This window comes from Mustela nivalis (assembly GCF_964662115.1).
Source record: "Mustela nivalis genome assembly, chromosome: 5".
Classification (NCBI taxonomy): domain Eukaryota; kingdom Metazoa; phylum Chordata; class Mammalia; order Carnivora; family Mustelidae; genus Mustela; species Mustela nivalis.
In genome coordinates, this window is record NC_139024.1 from 49,356,969 (window position 1) to 49,373,164 (window position 16,196).

At 36.7% G+C, this 16,196-nt stretch overlaps 1 protein-coding gene across 4 annotated transcripts in view; it reads left to right on the plus strand.

The window, feature by feature from the left end:
• HMGN3 (high mobility group nucleosomal binding domain 3) overlaps positions 1–16,196 on the plus strand; it is a 31,493-nt gene that overhangs the window by 3,487 nt on the left and 11,810 nt on the right. For all 4 annotated transcript variants that reach the window (XM_082729635.1, XM_082729636.1, XM_082729637.1 and 1 more), the window contains exon 2: positions 16,009–16,059. In XM_082729635.1, the coding sequence (XP_082585761.1) occupies positions 16,009–16,059 (51 nt within the window). The remainder of the gene's footprint in view (positions 1–16,008; positions 16,060–16,196) is intronic.

Here is a 16,196-nt window from a genome sequence, read left to right on the forward strand (position 1 = left end):
GCCATGAATGCCTGCTGTGGTCACATTATTATGTGATGCTATGATGTTCTACAAAGAGGAATCAGCCAGTGAGGCCTAGAGTCATGGTCCTGGCATGATTAGCAACAGCAAACACATTTTCACATCCTATTTTTTATTTTTCCAGCACCTCATCACTGAAATTATTGGAAATGTCTTGTGTATCACATCAGAAATATTCTAATGAGGCCATTTTCCGTAAATTTGGGATGTAAACATTATTGTCTCTTCACACTCAAAGGCCTAAGAAAGAAAAGTCTGTCTCTAGCTTTGAAATTTGAAGTGAGGTGTTATCTCTTTTCTTAAAGTGGAGAGTCCTAGTAGTGCTGGGCTTGGCACAAGAGATGCTTAACTAACAATATTCAAGGTTTCTGATTAATGTTTCAAAAAAGTATCACATGTCATAATACCAGAGACAGACTCTGTAAATGAAAATACAGATGGATGTGACTGCATGAAAATGAATATTTCAGTATGACAAAAACCCATTGTTAACAAAATCTAAAAACTTAGGAAAAACTGGGAAAAAGTATTTGTATCACATATCACTAAACAAATCTGCTATTTTAAAAAGATAAAAGTGTCACATGTCCTTATGGAAAAGATGTATATCCTTATAAGAAAACAGCAGACTCAAATAGATGAAATGTTCAGTTTTGCTAGACAACAAAGAGCTGTATATTATTAAGAATAAGGAGATATGATTTTTTTAAAGCCAATCTGGTTAAAAAAGATTGGAAGTGTCACTGCCAAGTGGTAAATGATACACTCTAGCAACAATCAAGCAGTGTGGACAGGAGTATAATTTCCCTTAAAAAAAAAAAAAGGCCTTATTTAAGGTATGATCTACTTATCATAATGTCCATTCATCTATTCAAAGTATGCTAATCAGTAATTTTAAGTAAATTTATAAAATTGTATAACATTACCATAATCCAGTTTTGAACCATTTCTATCACTCTGAAAAGGTTTCTCGACTTGTTTGCATCTAGTTTCTGCTCCCACCCCAGTTCCAGGCAACTACTAACCTACTGATTCTATAAATTTGCCTTTTCTAGAAATTTTATATAAAAGGAGTCAAACAACATGCAGCCTTTTGTGTCTGGTTTCTTTCAGCGTAACGTTGCTGAGGTCCATACATGGTGTAGCATGAATCAGTACTTCCTTCTTTTCTGTTGCCTAAAGATATTCCATTTTTTATTCTTTCACAAATGGAAGGACGTTTGGATTGTTCCGGTTTTCAGTTATTATGAATAATGATGCCATGAATGTTGATGTGTAAATCTTTGATGGGCATATTTTCATTTATCTTGGGAGGTTTCCTAACTGTAGAACTGGTGGGTGGTAAGAAAGTCTATTTTTAACATTTTAAGAAACTTTCAAATTATTTTTCAAATTAAGAAACTTTCAGATTGTACATACTGTCAGTGGATGAAGGTTCCAGTGTCTCTACATCCTGGTATTGTCACTTTTTATGCTTATAGACATTCTGGTTAATTTAATATACATTTCCATAATAACTAATGACATTGAGCATATTTTCATGCGCTTACTAGCATGATGTTATCTCTTAGGTAAAATGTCTATTCAGATATTTTGCCCACTCTTTAATTGGGTTGTTTGTCTTACTGAGTTGTTAGAGTTCTTTAAATATTCTAAATACAACTCCTTTATTAGCTGTATGGTTTATAGATTCTTTCTCCCAGTCTGTGACTTTTAAAAATAATATGTCTTGGGGCGCCTGGGTGGCTCAGTGGGTTAAAGCCTCTGCCTTCGGCTCAGGTCATGATCCCAGGGTCCTGGGATGGAGCTCTCTACTCAGCAGGGAGCCTGCTTCCTCCTCCCTCTCTCTCTGCCTGCCTCTCTGCCTACTTGTGATCTCTATCTGTCAAATAAAATAAATAAAATCTTAAAAAATAATAATAATAATAATTTGTCTTAATGATGCTTTTTGATTTTGATAAAATCTACTTAGCATCATGTCTAATAAATCTTTGCCTAAACCACAGTCACAAATATCTTCTCCTAGAAGTTTTATAGTTTTCACTCATATTTAGTTCTGTGGTCCACTTGGAGTTAATGTTGTATCTAGTGTGAGATAAGGGTTTAAATTAGCTCTCTCTCCTTTGTTTTGGTCTGGTTTGGGTTTTGGTTTTTGTTTTTTGGTTGATATTTTTTTGTTTTTGTTTTTGCATGTTGATAGCCAGTTTTCCCAACACCAATTATTGAAAAGATCATCCCTTTCCCACTAAATTGCATAGGTACCTTTGTGGAAAACCAATTCATCATAAATATAAAGCTTTCTGGGTTCTCAGTTATTTTCCATTGTCTGTAAGTCTGCCCTTCTGTCATACCACATTATCATGATTATTATGGTTTTATAGTAAGAGCTGAATTCTGCTAGTATCAGTCCTTTAGTTTGTTGTTCTTTTTTAAAATTGTTTTGTCTGTTACATTCTTTGCAGTGTAATAGACAAAATACCTGCAAAAATACCTGCCATGATTTTAAAAGGGATTGAATTAAATTTATAAATCAATTTAGGGTGAATAGCCTTCTTAACCACATTGAGGTTTCCAGTATGAATATGAAAGGGCCTAACTACATGTAGCATGCCATCCCATAAATGCTTACAGAGTTTAATTGAGTTAATATTGATATGGTACCTATGTTGAGTAAAGGCTCCAGAATAACGGCTTTTACATTTTATTCATTGATTCTCTTATTTCATGTTAAATGAACATTTATGGAGGAGCATCACCTTTATGCAAAGTACCATCATGTTGGGAAAATAAGTGAATTGGGTTGTTTTCCAACCCTTTTTGAAGTGAGTAAATGCCCTCATTTTGAAGGATCTTTTAGTCTGATAGGGAAGGTAATATACATATGTAAGTAATTATAATTCATGGCAAGAAATAATAACGAGCCATAAAAAAGGCTGAGAATTTAAAGGTTTGTCCAGACCACATGTCCACAGAAGAAACACTGACAAGAAGTTGTTTGGTTAAGAGGTTATAGCTTTTTTTCTTTTTTTTTTTTTTTTAAATCTCAGGAGGATTGGTGCTAGTTTGTTATTAAAGGTGATCTGTCATGGGTCTTTTCTGTGAAGTCTTGCTTTCTTTGAAGTATAAAGAAGTTAAATTCAAGGCCTGTTAGCAGTTGAGGTTACATTGTGTGCAGTAACTGCCCTCCCTCATTAGTAAGTGACTTCAGGGACTTTATGCCTTTCTTGTAACCACCATCTAATATTATAAAGGTGGTTGTCTGACAAGCACTATGTTTCTAAATTAGCACACATTATTTGATTACCTAATACAGAATTAACTTCGAAATCTTCCTAATTTGACTTGACCGTGAGATATTTGATTTTCAAGGAAAGAAAGTAGTAAGTTTAATTATTTCATATACTTGGTGAGAAGATAACCTGGTATAGTTCGGACATGTACAGTTTACTAGCTGTATGATTTAGGGGGCATTGCTTAATTTCTTCCTAAACTTGGAAGTTTCTAATTCTCTCAGACTCTGTTTTCTTGTCTGTAAAAGAGGGAAGCAGGTATATTCTACCTCATTGGGTTGTTGGGGAGTTAAATGAGATGGTGAATGCAAAGTACTTAGCATAGCACCTGGTGTGTGTAAAACAGTCAAGGGGTGTTCATTATTGCAACAATGATATTTTCAGTTATTCAGAGAACTACAGTGAAATAGCAGGCTTCTGATAAGTACCATGCTTCCATTTTGTAGGAGGACAAACAGCACACACGGTGGAACTCACCCTGCATGTTTAATTAACTGCAGTTCTAGAAGGAGATGTTCCATAACCAGATAACAAATGCAGTGTTTCTGAAGGAACTTAGCTTTAATCTGGTGCATTTTTACATGGTTAGCTTTTCTCAAAGAAAAAATATGTTTAAAAATATTTCCATAGAACTTTTAAATTCCCTTGGCAAATCAGTTATCGAGTGATCCTCTTTTCCTGTATTTTCTACCTAAAACACTGCTTTTGTTTACACCAAAGTTAAATATATTCCACTTTCCTGCAAGGTACAATTTGGAAACGGTGACTGAAATAAACAGCATTTTAGCTGTCTGCTTTCACAGTACCTAGTATGTTGAAATATGATGTTAGTCTCCTGAGTAATTTAAAAATCAGCATTGAAAATAACAAACCAAATCAAAATGTTGAATTCCTTTTTCACTGGCTGCATATTTTTTTGTCCATTTCACTGTGTTCTTAGAAGAGTTCAGTCACAGCAATTGGTATGATTTGGTTCAGTCGGTTCAGTTGGTGATATTGGTTCCTGGTCAAGGTATTTATCGAGTCCAGTATTATATCTGTGGACATATCCAGAAATGGGGCCATTTAGACATGCTGAAGGCAAATGCATATTTGATCACACATAAAGTAAATGATACACATATTCAGAAGAGGGAAATAGGAAAAACGTTTTTAAATTTCAAAATTGGTTGCAAAATTTAATACTTTAACAGTAACAACATATAAATATATTTATTGCTATTAAAATTTAAATAGCTGCCATTTATTGAATGCCTGGCTGTACCAGACCTTAGCTGTTATATGCTTTATATTCATTAGGCATCTTATTTTAAGCCAAAGTATGTGAAGCTGTTAGAGACAAATATATATGGGAAGTATTATCGTGTAATTTCATACTATTTCTTGTTATTCTCACAACAGTTATATGAGGCTATTCTCATCTCACAGATACGATAATGACAGCCACGATAAATAACATTTAGATGGCTTCCTACAACTCAGGCACTGTTCTGAGCACTTTGCATTAATGAATGGAATCCTACCAAGGACCCACTAAGGTATGCGTACTCTTCAAACTGCCATCTCACGGAAGGCCCCAGTGATAAGAAATGGCCCAGCTGGGACTCCTGTCCTGGCAGTCTGGCTCCAGAGCCTGTGTTTTTAACTGCCGAGCCCTACGGCCTCTCACACACAAGAGAATATGAGGATTTAGTAAGATGAAGGAATTCCCCCCAGGTCACGCAGCTGGGAGGTAATAGACCCAGGAATTCTAAGCCAGCCTCTTTTACCCAAGTATTTTGCTCTTAACCATCACACCAACAATACTTTCATAAATGTTTATTTCTGAGAACCTTGTGTATTTTTGCTTAAACTAAGATGCCCAGTGAATGAAACAAGGAAGAATCAAGAGTTACATAGATACGCGAGTGTTCATTTAAGTAAATGTTGTCTTTATTAAGACATAGGCTGATGCCGTTTTTTCTCGGTTCCTTTCCAAGTTACCCAACAAGTCATCATTATCTGTGATCATGCCCTCAGGTTGGTCTCAGGGTCTAGGCCTGTGCTTCTGGGAGAGGCACGTTGCCATGAAGGCTTCTGGATATTTCAGTTAACTAATGGACCTTAGGGCCATATACAAGATAGGTATGTGAACAGTGTCCTCACCCAAGTATTGATATCTTTGAGTATCCAGACTCAGTGTTTCCTCTAATTACCATAAAGTGCTGGATTTACTATTTCCAACATATATTGTCTTCACTAATTTGTTCTATATAGAATAATAGAGATACACTCTTGTGATCAGAAACACATAAGTACCTGGCATAGTATATAATATATTGAGAGAGTGTAATGTAAATATTATGTTACTTTTACTTGGGCATTGGATTTTAAAAATGAGCAGGTGCTTTTGTTTTTAGAACTCTTCAAATAAGAATAAAAGCTTTATAATTTAGAAAATCTTTTGGACCTACGACTGAATGGATTTTATTTCAGGTTCTGGATTACCAAGATTAATGTGTAATTATAAAAGTTATTTTTAAGAGGTATGCTGTTAGGTGATATTATTTTAAAATTGTATTTTGATTATTGTGACCCTATGCAAAGATAAATACCAAGTCTATCCTGAGAGGTGTTGAATTTTGTTTTGGGTTTTTTTTTTTTAACTTTATTTTATTTTTTCAGTGTTCTGAGATTCATTGTTTATGCATGGAGAGGAGAAGGGTATTGGGGGAAATTGGAGGGGAAGATGAACCATGAGAGACTGTGGACTTTGAAAAACAAACTGAGGGTTTTGAAGGGGAGGGGGCTGGGGGATTGGGTGAGCCTGGTAGTGGGTATTAAGGAGGGCACATACTGCATGAAGCACTAGGTGTTGAGTTTCTAATTTATTTTTATTTTCTCTTTTTTCTTTTAGAGTATAAACTGTATTCTTTTTTTTTTTTTTTTTTTTTTTTTTTTTACAATACTGGACAGAATTAGTTAAATTCTACTTTGTGGGAAGTCATGAGTATTAAGCATGGTATATGCGGGAGATAAAACATATCAAAGATTTGAGGTGATCAAAATGTGAAGCTTTGAAGGCTCCTTCTGAAGTTCTACATGTGTTCCATAGAATACATTTTTAAAAACTATATTCTTTCTACTTCTCATTGCTTTCCTTTACCTCTCCTCTTCATTACAATTTTTATTATACCCCTTTTGGTAGTCACATGCAATCACATCAGACCTAGCTGATTATCAGTTTTGCAAAAATATAAGGAACATCATAAGTGTATTTACCATTTGCTAGAAATTAATTTATATCTGAACAAATTGGAAAACAAAGTAACCATCTGAAAAGATCCCCACGTGTAAAAGTTGGAAAATTTGGATCCAGTGTGGACTCAGCCACTCTTTACCAGGGCAAAGTCACCTGACCTCTTTGAGCTTCTATTCTTTGTCTGTAGAATGAGATTGCTAGGGTCACCCATGTATATTCCCATGTTATCGAGAGGACCAAGTACAACACAATGTACAAGTCTCTGGAAAATATCAAGGGCTATAAAAACTGATAGAAAAGATTTGGTGTTTTGTCTTTAGTCTGAATAGTGAGATAAAGATACTTTTGTCTGTGTTAGTGACCATTCAGAAATCCGAAATGGTACATTTGTGTGCATCTCGACATACAGTATTTTTAATGAGAAATTGTTTATTATTGTTCATGGGTAATTGTTTAATGACTCAGCAATGAGGGGGTTAGGAAACATTCCACTACATGTTATGTGCTTTTCAGCAAGATCTACAGATTAAAATATTTCCCAATCCGGAAATTTTTTGCTCTTGTAGCATTCTAGATCTGCACCCAATTTTGAAATTCAGAAAACTGACACAAACCACTCTGAGAGGTGTCGTGCAGAGGAGAATGAACTCTGAGCCAGCCTACCTGGGTCTGAATTCCAGGTCTCAATTTACCAGCAAGAATGCCAGCTAGGTAATCTTTTTTTTTATAAATATATATATATATATATATATATATATATATATTCCCCCCCCCAGGGGTACAGGTCTGTGAATTGCCAGGTTTACACACTTCACAGCACTCACCAAAGCACATACCCTCCCCAATGTCCATAACCCCATCCCCCTTCTCCCAACCCCCCTTCCCCAGCAACCCTCAGTTTGTTTTGTGAGATTAAGAGTCACTTATGGTTTGTCTCCCTCCCAATCCCATCTTGTTTCATTGATTCTTCTCCTACCCACTTAAGCCCCCATGTTGCATCACCACTTCCTCATATCAGGGAGATCATATGATAGTTGTCTTTCTCTGCTTGACTTATTTCGCTAAGCATGATACGCTCTAGTTCCATCCATGTTGTCGCAAATGGCAAGATTTCATTTCTTTTGATGCCAGCTAGGTAATCTTGAGCAAGTTACTTAACCTCTCTAGTCTCAATTCCTCATTTATAAAACTTCACAAGATTGTGGTAAAGATTAAAACATTTAGATCATTGCCTATCACATAAGTGCAAGATACATGATTTCTTCTTCTTCAGTGTCCCTTGTTTTATCCTTTTTCCAGACCCCAATACCTGTAGCCATCCCTGTAATATACACAGGGACAATTCTGCAGTGTGATTAATAAGGACATGAGCAGCTAAGTAAGTCAAGAAGATGAGATCTTCAGGCCCATCATCCTTCATTTATACTCATGAAGAAACTCAGGCAGAGGGAAGTGAGATATGAGCCAGACTGGAATTCAGGCTTCTGATTTCAGCCAGGTGCCTTCCCATCTGTACAGAATCTCTCACATGAAAAACTTAAGTCAGGTGGAAGAGGTGATTTAGACCAAAGAGATGTGTGAAATGTTTAAGGTTGTTTATTTCATATTAAAGATAATAACTTCCGTTATTGCATTATATATACCTATGCTATATAACCCAACATCCTAGAACATGGCTTTTTTTTACTTTGTTATCTTTTATACCTGAATCCCCTGAAAGTGTTTCTCAGAAAAGAGGTAGTTGCTATTTATTTTGGGTCATCCAGTCTTTTACAGACAAGTTTTTAACTCAACTGCTTTTATCTCTAACAACAAAATAATATTTTGGGAAGACATACTTGTCTGATGTGACCTCAATAAATGAATTTGGGTTTATAAAAGGTGATGAAATTAATAGACATAAGCAAAGAATGAGGTAGCTGAGACATTTAACGTTAGTTTGAGTAATAACTCTCTTAACATGATCTCTTATTGGGTTTTTAAAGATTGTTGTAAAAGTTATTCAGTATTGGAGGATCCCAGACATAGATCTACAGAATGAATGAAAAACAACCATGCCAATGTTAAATAACGATTCTTTTAGCTTAAATAAAAATTTTAATGTCTGTTTCATGTATCATAGGAATATTTGAATTTAAGAGTACTACCTATTATTTGGAAACCCTTGAGAATTTCATTGGCAATACCCCTGTTTGAGGGGGAAATTAACATTATTTTAATCAAATATAGTTGAGTTATATACTCATTTTAGCAGAAGAGCAACAGAGTTCATTACATGCACGTTTCTCTGTGTGGGTTATTTGGATCTTTCTTCCCAGAATTTTCTCTGCTAACCAGCTCACTCTTAGACTGCTTCTTTTCTCCATTCTTGGGTTTGTAACAGAAAATGTAAATTAATTTTTAACGAAATTCTAGATAATAATAAAGAGGTTTAAAAAAATTGGCCAGCAAGTTAGGGAAGAATCACCTCAAAGTGGGTTAAAAGAAGTAATTATTGGTTTAATTGCATTGTTTTATCTGCTCCCAGCTTTCCCACATTAGCATGGACAGCCCAGGAGTTGAGACTGGATTTGTGCTATGGCTGCTAGAAAATGGTTTCTTGAATTTCATACAGACTCTAGGCTCTCAAGTAATTCACTTAATTTATAAAGCAAATATCCCTTGTCACTGACAATCTTAGAAGAAAATCTCTTAAGGGCCTACACTTACCAACAAAGAATTTTCAGAACTTTAATATAAGGCCCTGCACGGGTTGCTGAGAATCCTGAGCCTTCCCCCTTTCTTGTCTTGTACGGCTCAGAATGATGGCACAAGCCTCCTACTACCCTTACACGTCCCAGCCGTAGGCCACACTGTCAGTATCTGTCTGCTCAGTTAAACCCACAGGCACATGCCGTTTGAACTGTCCCCAGGTAACTGCTGAAGGGTATAAGGATTTTCCTGTCTTCTCTGGTATCTTCTTGAATTTGGAGGGAGTTACCACTATTCTGTGGTAACTATTTTCTTTTTCTTTTTTTTTTTTTTTTAAGAATTTATTTATTTATTTGACAGAGATCACAAGTAGGCAGAGAGGCAGGCAGACAGAGAGGAGGAAGCAGGCTGCCCGCTGAGCAGAGAGCCCGCCGCAGGGCTCCATCCCAGGACCCTGGGATCATGACCTGAGCGGAAGGCAGAGGCTTTAACCCTCTGAGCCACCCAGGCGCCCCGGTAACTGCTATTTTCAAAGAGAAAGAAGCTCGGCAATGGGGTAAAATTTACCTGTTGATTCCTTCTGGGTCATCTGGTCATCTGTGGAACAAAAATTTCAAGTTTCTTCCTGCTAAGGACTGCCGGTTTTGTTTAATTTTCAGGAGAATGAGGTTGTGTCCCCTTAGGGCATTTTCGCATCCTCATGTGCAGGGCTCAGGCACGTCTGTGTAGGGAAAGAATGGGGATGGGACCATTGGTCCGCTGCTGAAGGAATCCATCCTCCCCATCAGCTCTCCTCCTACGCTAGCCCAAGGAGCATTCTGCATCCATGGGGTTGTGCTCTTGGCTTACCATCTTGCTCGCTCCAGTGTCTTCCTATGAACCCAGCTTGAAGCAATTATGAATACATGTCTTGAACAGAAAAGAAAGAGGCAGTATATAAACCAGATTTATAAGTCATTTAAGAAGTGCAGAAAATGCTGTGGATAAGCCAGTCATGGAATTTGTGTTAGGGCACTATTAAACCAGACTAAATGGAACAGATTTTCTTCTAGTCTTTTTTTCCCTCAATATTGCTAGTATTTTTATTTGGACAAAAAATAAATACAGAAAAATCCAGAAAATAATATATTCATTTACCTGCTTCTCAAAATTCACAAATTTTCATATTATCATTTTGCTTCAGTTATTTTTGAAATAAAGTAAAATGTTACAGATAAAGTTTATGTTTCCTTAGAAATATCCCCTTGGTTCCCTTCCTTTATCATCCTCCTTAAAGGTAACCATTATCATGAATTTGTTGTGTATCCTTACAGTCCCTGATTTTATACTTTTTTGATATGTCTTATATAAATCCTTAATATTGATTTGTGCATGTTTTAAAATTTGTAAAAGTGGAATCATATACAAACATTATTCTGTTTTTCTCTTTCTGTCACTTGACATTATAATGGATGAGTGTAATCTGTTTAGGTATATTGTGATTGTTAATGTATTTGGACTTTTTCTAAGGACTTATTTTGTGGTTTTTATTTATTATTTGTTCTTTTCTTTCCTTACTTTTTTTGTTAAATTTTGCTTTATTCCACTCCTCCTGATTTGGAAGTTTATAGATCCTGTTCCTTCTGTTAAAAAATTTAAGGGCTATCTTTAAAATTTATTTTAACAAAGTCTAAAATGATTCTGTGTCTGTATCATCCTCCAGAACAAAACCAGGATTCTAGCATGCTGTAACTTCTCATCTATTCATCCTGCTCTCATTTCTTGTGGTTATTATGGTCTAGAGTTATGCTGTCCAGTATGGTAGCCACTAGCTACATGAGGCAGTTAAGTACTCTTTAAAAAAGAGAATGAGCTGAATTTTTTAAATTTCAATTTTAATTGATTTAAATTTAAAAACCTATATTAGATGAAGTTATTGAAAAAATTTAAATATGTTTGGAACAACCTGGATATGTGAAACTACTATAAATTTTATGAACTCTTAAATATAGATCAGGTAGTCTGGTGAAAACCTAGCATTTAAGTGGAGATGTGCTTATGTAAAGTGTAAAGTACATGCTGTATTTTGAAGACTTAGTATCAGAAAGCTTTGTAAAATAATACTTCATTAATAATTTGTAAATTGATAACACATTGAAATGATACAATTTTAGATAGATTCAGTTAAATAAAATATTAAAATTAATTCCATCTATTTCTTCTTTTTTAATGCGGCTATTAGAAAAGCTGGAATCACATGCTGTATTTCTATAGGACAGCATTGGTCTAGGATTTCTGTTGAAACTCTTAAACACAAAAAAATAGGTGTTATTATCTACAAGTAATAGTTAACTAGATTTACCAGTATTTCATACATTACTTCATATATACTTTGCTTCCATCTGAATTCATTTTTCTAATTGCTAAATTTGATCCATTAGTAACAGGTCCTTATTAAAAGGAAGGCTCTGTTGATAGTTAACTCGCTTAAGTATTTGTATTTGTATTCTGAGATATCTGTATTTTTCCTTCATTCTTCAATGATAGCTGGTTCTAGGTTGACAGTTATCCTCAACTACTTGAACATTACTCCATATTTCTTGCATTTGTAGTTGCTGGTGAGAAGTAATTCTTCGTAGATAATCCATCTTTTAATTGATAATTTCTAAGATTTTTTTCTCACTTTACTGTAGTTTTACTACATCATGTTTCATTGTATTTATTTGTCTTGTTTCACAACAGTTTGTTCCTTGGCATAAGCTTTTGATCTGGAGACTCATGACTTCGGTATGGGAAAATTCTCAGCCACCGTGTCTTTGCCTTCCTACTAGTACGTCTGTTCCTGGCTTCCGAAATGTCTGTTAGGTGTATGTGGAGTTTCTCAGTTAACCACCGTGTCCGCTAACCTGTCTTGCATAGTGTTCATGCCTTTGTTGCTCTCTGTTGCACTCTGAGCTAATTCCTCCTCAGTCTATGACAATTTATTATTTCTTCTGTCCCTGGTTTAGAGCTTATGTTTTGAGAGTTTTTTTCTTTTTTATTTCAGTGAGCCTACTTTTATTTTCGGAATTTGTGATTCAAAAAAATTCAGCTACGTGTTGATTTTTGCCAAAGTTCAGGCCTTCTTGGCTCATTCTCTGTACCCATCTGGTCACCAGGTGTTCAGTGATCCACCTTCCTGATGACTTGTCCTCAGATCAGCTCTCAGTGGTCTTCTAAACTTCTAGAATCCCATCTGGCCACCATGTATGTTTGCCATTCCCTTTCTGGCTCTCAATTCACTACCTTGTACTCAGGTGCTGAAGTAGCCTCAGATAGGTGAGTGAGACCTTTTTGTTTGGCTGTGGTTCTGGATTTGAACCAGATTACCACAAACCTGCCCTATCCTGGGAAGTGAGGTGAGAACCTTTCTGCCTTGGAATTCCTCAGACTCACCTCATCTTTCCCATTAGCCCACCAGAAGGTTGAAGTACATCTGAGATCATCACTATACGCCTCCCAATCCCCATTTCCCCCTTTGTAAACTTTCTTCCTCACAATCTCTTGGAACAAAACCTCTGGGCTTCTGTTTCAATCCCTTCATACCATACCCTCCTTCCTGTCCCCAGACTCATGGCTAAGTGTTAAAGGTGGACAAGGTGTGTGATAAGACAGTCTGAAATGGTAATTCCATCTGAAATTACTCTGTTACCCTGTTCAACAAAAACAGATGACAAGGCTACAGGGAATCTGGATGTGTTGACCTTTAAGGTTCTGTTGAATATAATTTGACATTTGATAGTTTAAGGACTCACTAAAATACTTATTTCATTGCATAACATCTGTATAACAATTCACCATCTACGAAATGCTCTACCATCTCTTAGTCTTTAGGATAATGCTTGGGAGTTTAATTCATTATCATCTGTCATTCACGGATGAAGAAACTGAACCACTGGTAAGTCACTGGCCCAGATCACAACTCTTATATAGAGAGCCAGCATTCAAGCCCATGTCCTGATGGGCATTCATGCTAAAGTACCACACTGATCCCAGGGTAAAGATCATCTGGCTTGTTTTTGACTAAATTGTTATGATCTTGTTAACAGAAGGCCCTTGAGGAGACATTGCCAGAGAAACCAGCTTTGCCTTGAGTTGTAGTTCTTCACATTTCCAGTCTTATATTCATTCATCTGAAGCCATTAACATTTTCACTTATACCTGTTTTTTTTGAGTGTGGCGGCTTTCCAGGTTTCTCTCTCTCTCTTTTTTTTTTTTCCTTTTTTTGTTTTTTTCAGTTATTTGCATCTGACTTAGGTCAGTGTTTAGCAAGTAATCTCCCAGTCATATTGCTCTCACTAATGCACTTCAGAGAAAAATACTGAAAATTATATCATTAACATCCATTTTTAACTTTTTTAACATCAGTTAACATCAGAATAACTGTGTGCTACTTCTTTAAATGCCTACCAGTTACAGGTGGCCTAACAGGTGTGAATGAGAGCCCAGCACTTTTTTTTAAAATTTTTATTTATTTTTTAAATTTCTTTTCAGTGTTCCAGAATTCAGTGTTTATGCACCACACCCAGTGCTCCATGCAATACGTGTCCTCCATAATACCCACCACCAGGCTCACCCAACCTCCCACCCCTCTGCCCCTCCAGAACCCTCAGATTGTTTTTCAGAGTCCACAGTCTCTCGTGGTTCATCTCCCCCTCCAATCAACAGAGGGTCTCATTTGTGGCCAGAAGGGTCGAGTTTGTAGCATGGAATAGAGCAAAGCCAAATGGTCCACATACAGACTGTCTTCATATGCTCGCACTTGTAAGATTTTACTGTCTCCAACTTGGCTGGCTGATATAGCAAGATCTGTGAATTAGAAATTCCTGTGCAAGAGAGTGGGGAACAGAAAAGAGAAGCTCTGTTTCCCTTCATGATAAAGAAGGTTTCAGGGAAGAGGGAAAAATGTTGGTTCATTTGGGAAATAAAAACTCCATGAGAAGCGCCTGGGTGTTGCAGTCGGTTAAGCGTCTGACTCTTGGTTTTGGCTCAGGTCATGATCTTGGGGTCCTGAGACTGAGTCTGGCAAAGGCAATGGGCTTCCCACTCAGCAGGGGGTCTGCTTCTCCCTCTCCCTCTGTCCGTTTCCCCGCTCATGCTCCTTAGCTCTCTTTCTGTCTGTCAAATAAATCTTGAAAGAAAGAGAGAGAGAGAAAGGAAGGAAGGAAGGGAGGGAAGCAAGACTCCTAGCAGGGAGGGAGGACTCCAAGGAAGGAAGAGCTCACTCCATGCACATGCATGCGAGCTTCCAGAAAGAGGTGAACTGACGGACTGTGGGTACCAGGCAGCCCTCAGGGAACATTAAAGTTGTACTAGGTTGTCTGCCTTGAAAAAAAGCTTTTGACTTTCTAAAGGACTTTATCTACTTCTGATCTATGTTTTACATGTTATTTTATAATCTCGGTTTTTTAAATTTAGCATTATTTTATGTGGACTTTCTATGTATTCACACAGCCTAACTATTTTTAATCCCATTGAATTAATAATTACATAGCTTACTTAAATATTTCTCTTTATTTACTGATCATGTGAGTTGTTTCCAGTTACTCCATATTAGAAACAGCATAACTAAGACTGTAATTTTACAGCCTTTCTTTGAGTCCTGGTTCCAAAAGTGGGATTACTGAATCATTATGTAAGATTAGTCCTGTGTGTCTTTCTCAGATTGCCAGTTTGTTCTTTGAAAATATCATATTAATTTACAGTGTCACCAAGGCCCACCAGACAGTGGGTTTTATGATCTTTAAAATTTTTTCCTCATTTTAATAGATGAGGCATTACCACATAGCTGTTTCATTTTGCTCAAGCCAAACATTATGCTAAATGTCAGTTTGCTCTTTGTATGTTTTCTCTTGGAAACTCTATTCATATTTTCTGCCCACCTGTGTCATAGAGATTGAATATTCACCTTCCACCTTTATATGTTTTAAAGTATGTGAAGTAGTTCAATTTTCTAATTAGTTTCATCATTTTCATCTTACCTACTGCTTTTAGCCAATAAAAATATATTGGGATCTGCAGCATGTCGCTTAAATCCAAGAATATTTTTCCCACGGTTGTATGCACGGTTGTACACACATAAAGGAGTCAGGTGTGAGCTGTCACCAGCGTGGGCAGGTGCTGCCCCAGGGGCTGGGTCAAAATCAGGAAACAAGTCAGCTGGGGTGGCAGGGCATTGGGCTGTCCTGCCAAGGCTGGGAGTTCGGTAGAGATGCTGGAGTTGATGGTGGAAGAATAATAATCAAGACACATTTGTCAAGTCCTATCAAGAAGTGGGCTAGAAATCAAAGCGAGGCGAATATGGAACAAAAATATGCTTTTGTGCTCAGGCTGAGCTTTCTTAGCAGCCTCATCTTAGAGAAACAAAGCGACTGGAACGTGTGGTGGATTCCTGGCACCACTGCCTCTGGCCGCTGGGTCCCTATTCTTTAGTGACAGAATCATCAAAAATCAATGCAAATGGCTTAGGGTGAGTGCACATTAAAAACAGGGGTTTCTATCAGTTCTTGCACCACTCCGGTGTTAAAATTAGAGCATTTATGCAGATAAATGCTGTGTGTGTGTGTGTGTGTGTGTGTGTGTGTGTGTGTATAAAATGTCTCCTCTTACAAACTTATTTTTTCTCCACAAAATATCTGTTGACTTATGTGGTCCTGTGAATTGAAATAGCTATTTTTTTTTTCTAAATCTGCCTCAAATGTGTGCTTTCTCTTTTAAATACAATTCACTGAAATATTTTCTTTCTAGTCTCCGGAGAATACAGAGGGCAAGGATGGATCCAAAGTAACTAAACAGGAGGTAAGTGTATCCTTGACATCCTGTATTTATTTTAACTGGTATTTTTTAAATATTGTTAGGATTGTCTACATCTGAATGCATACAGTTCTGAGTAAGGTTGTTGAGACTACATAAGCCAGAGATAAAAGGGTCACTGT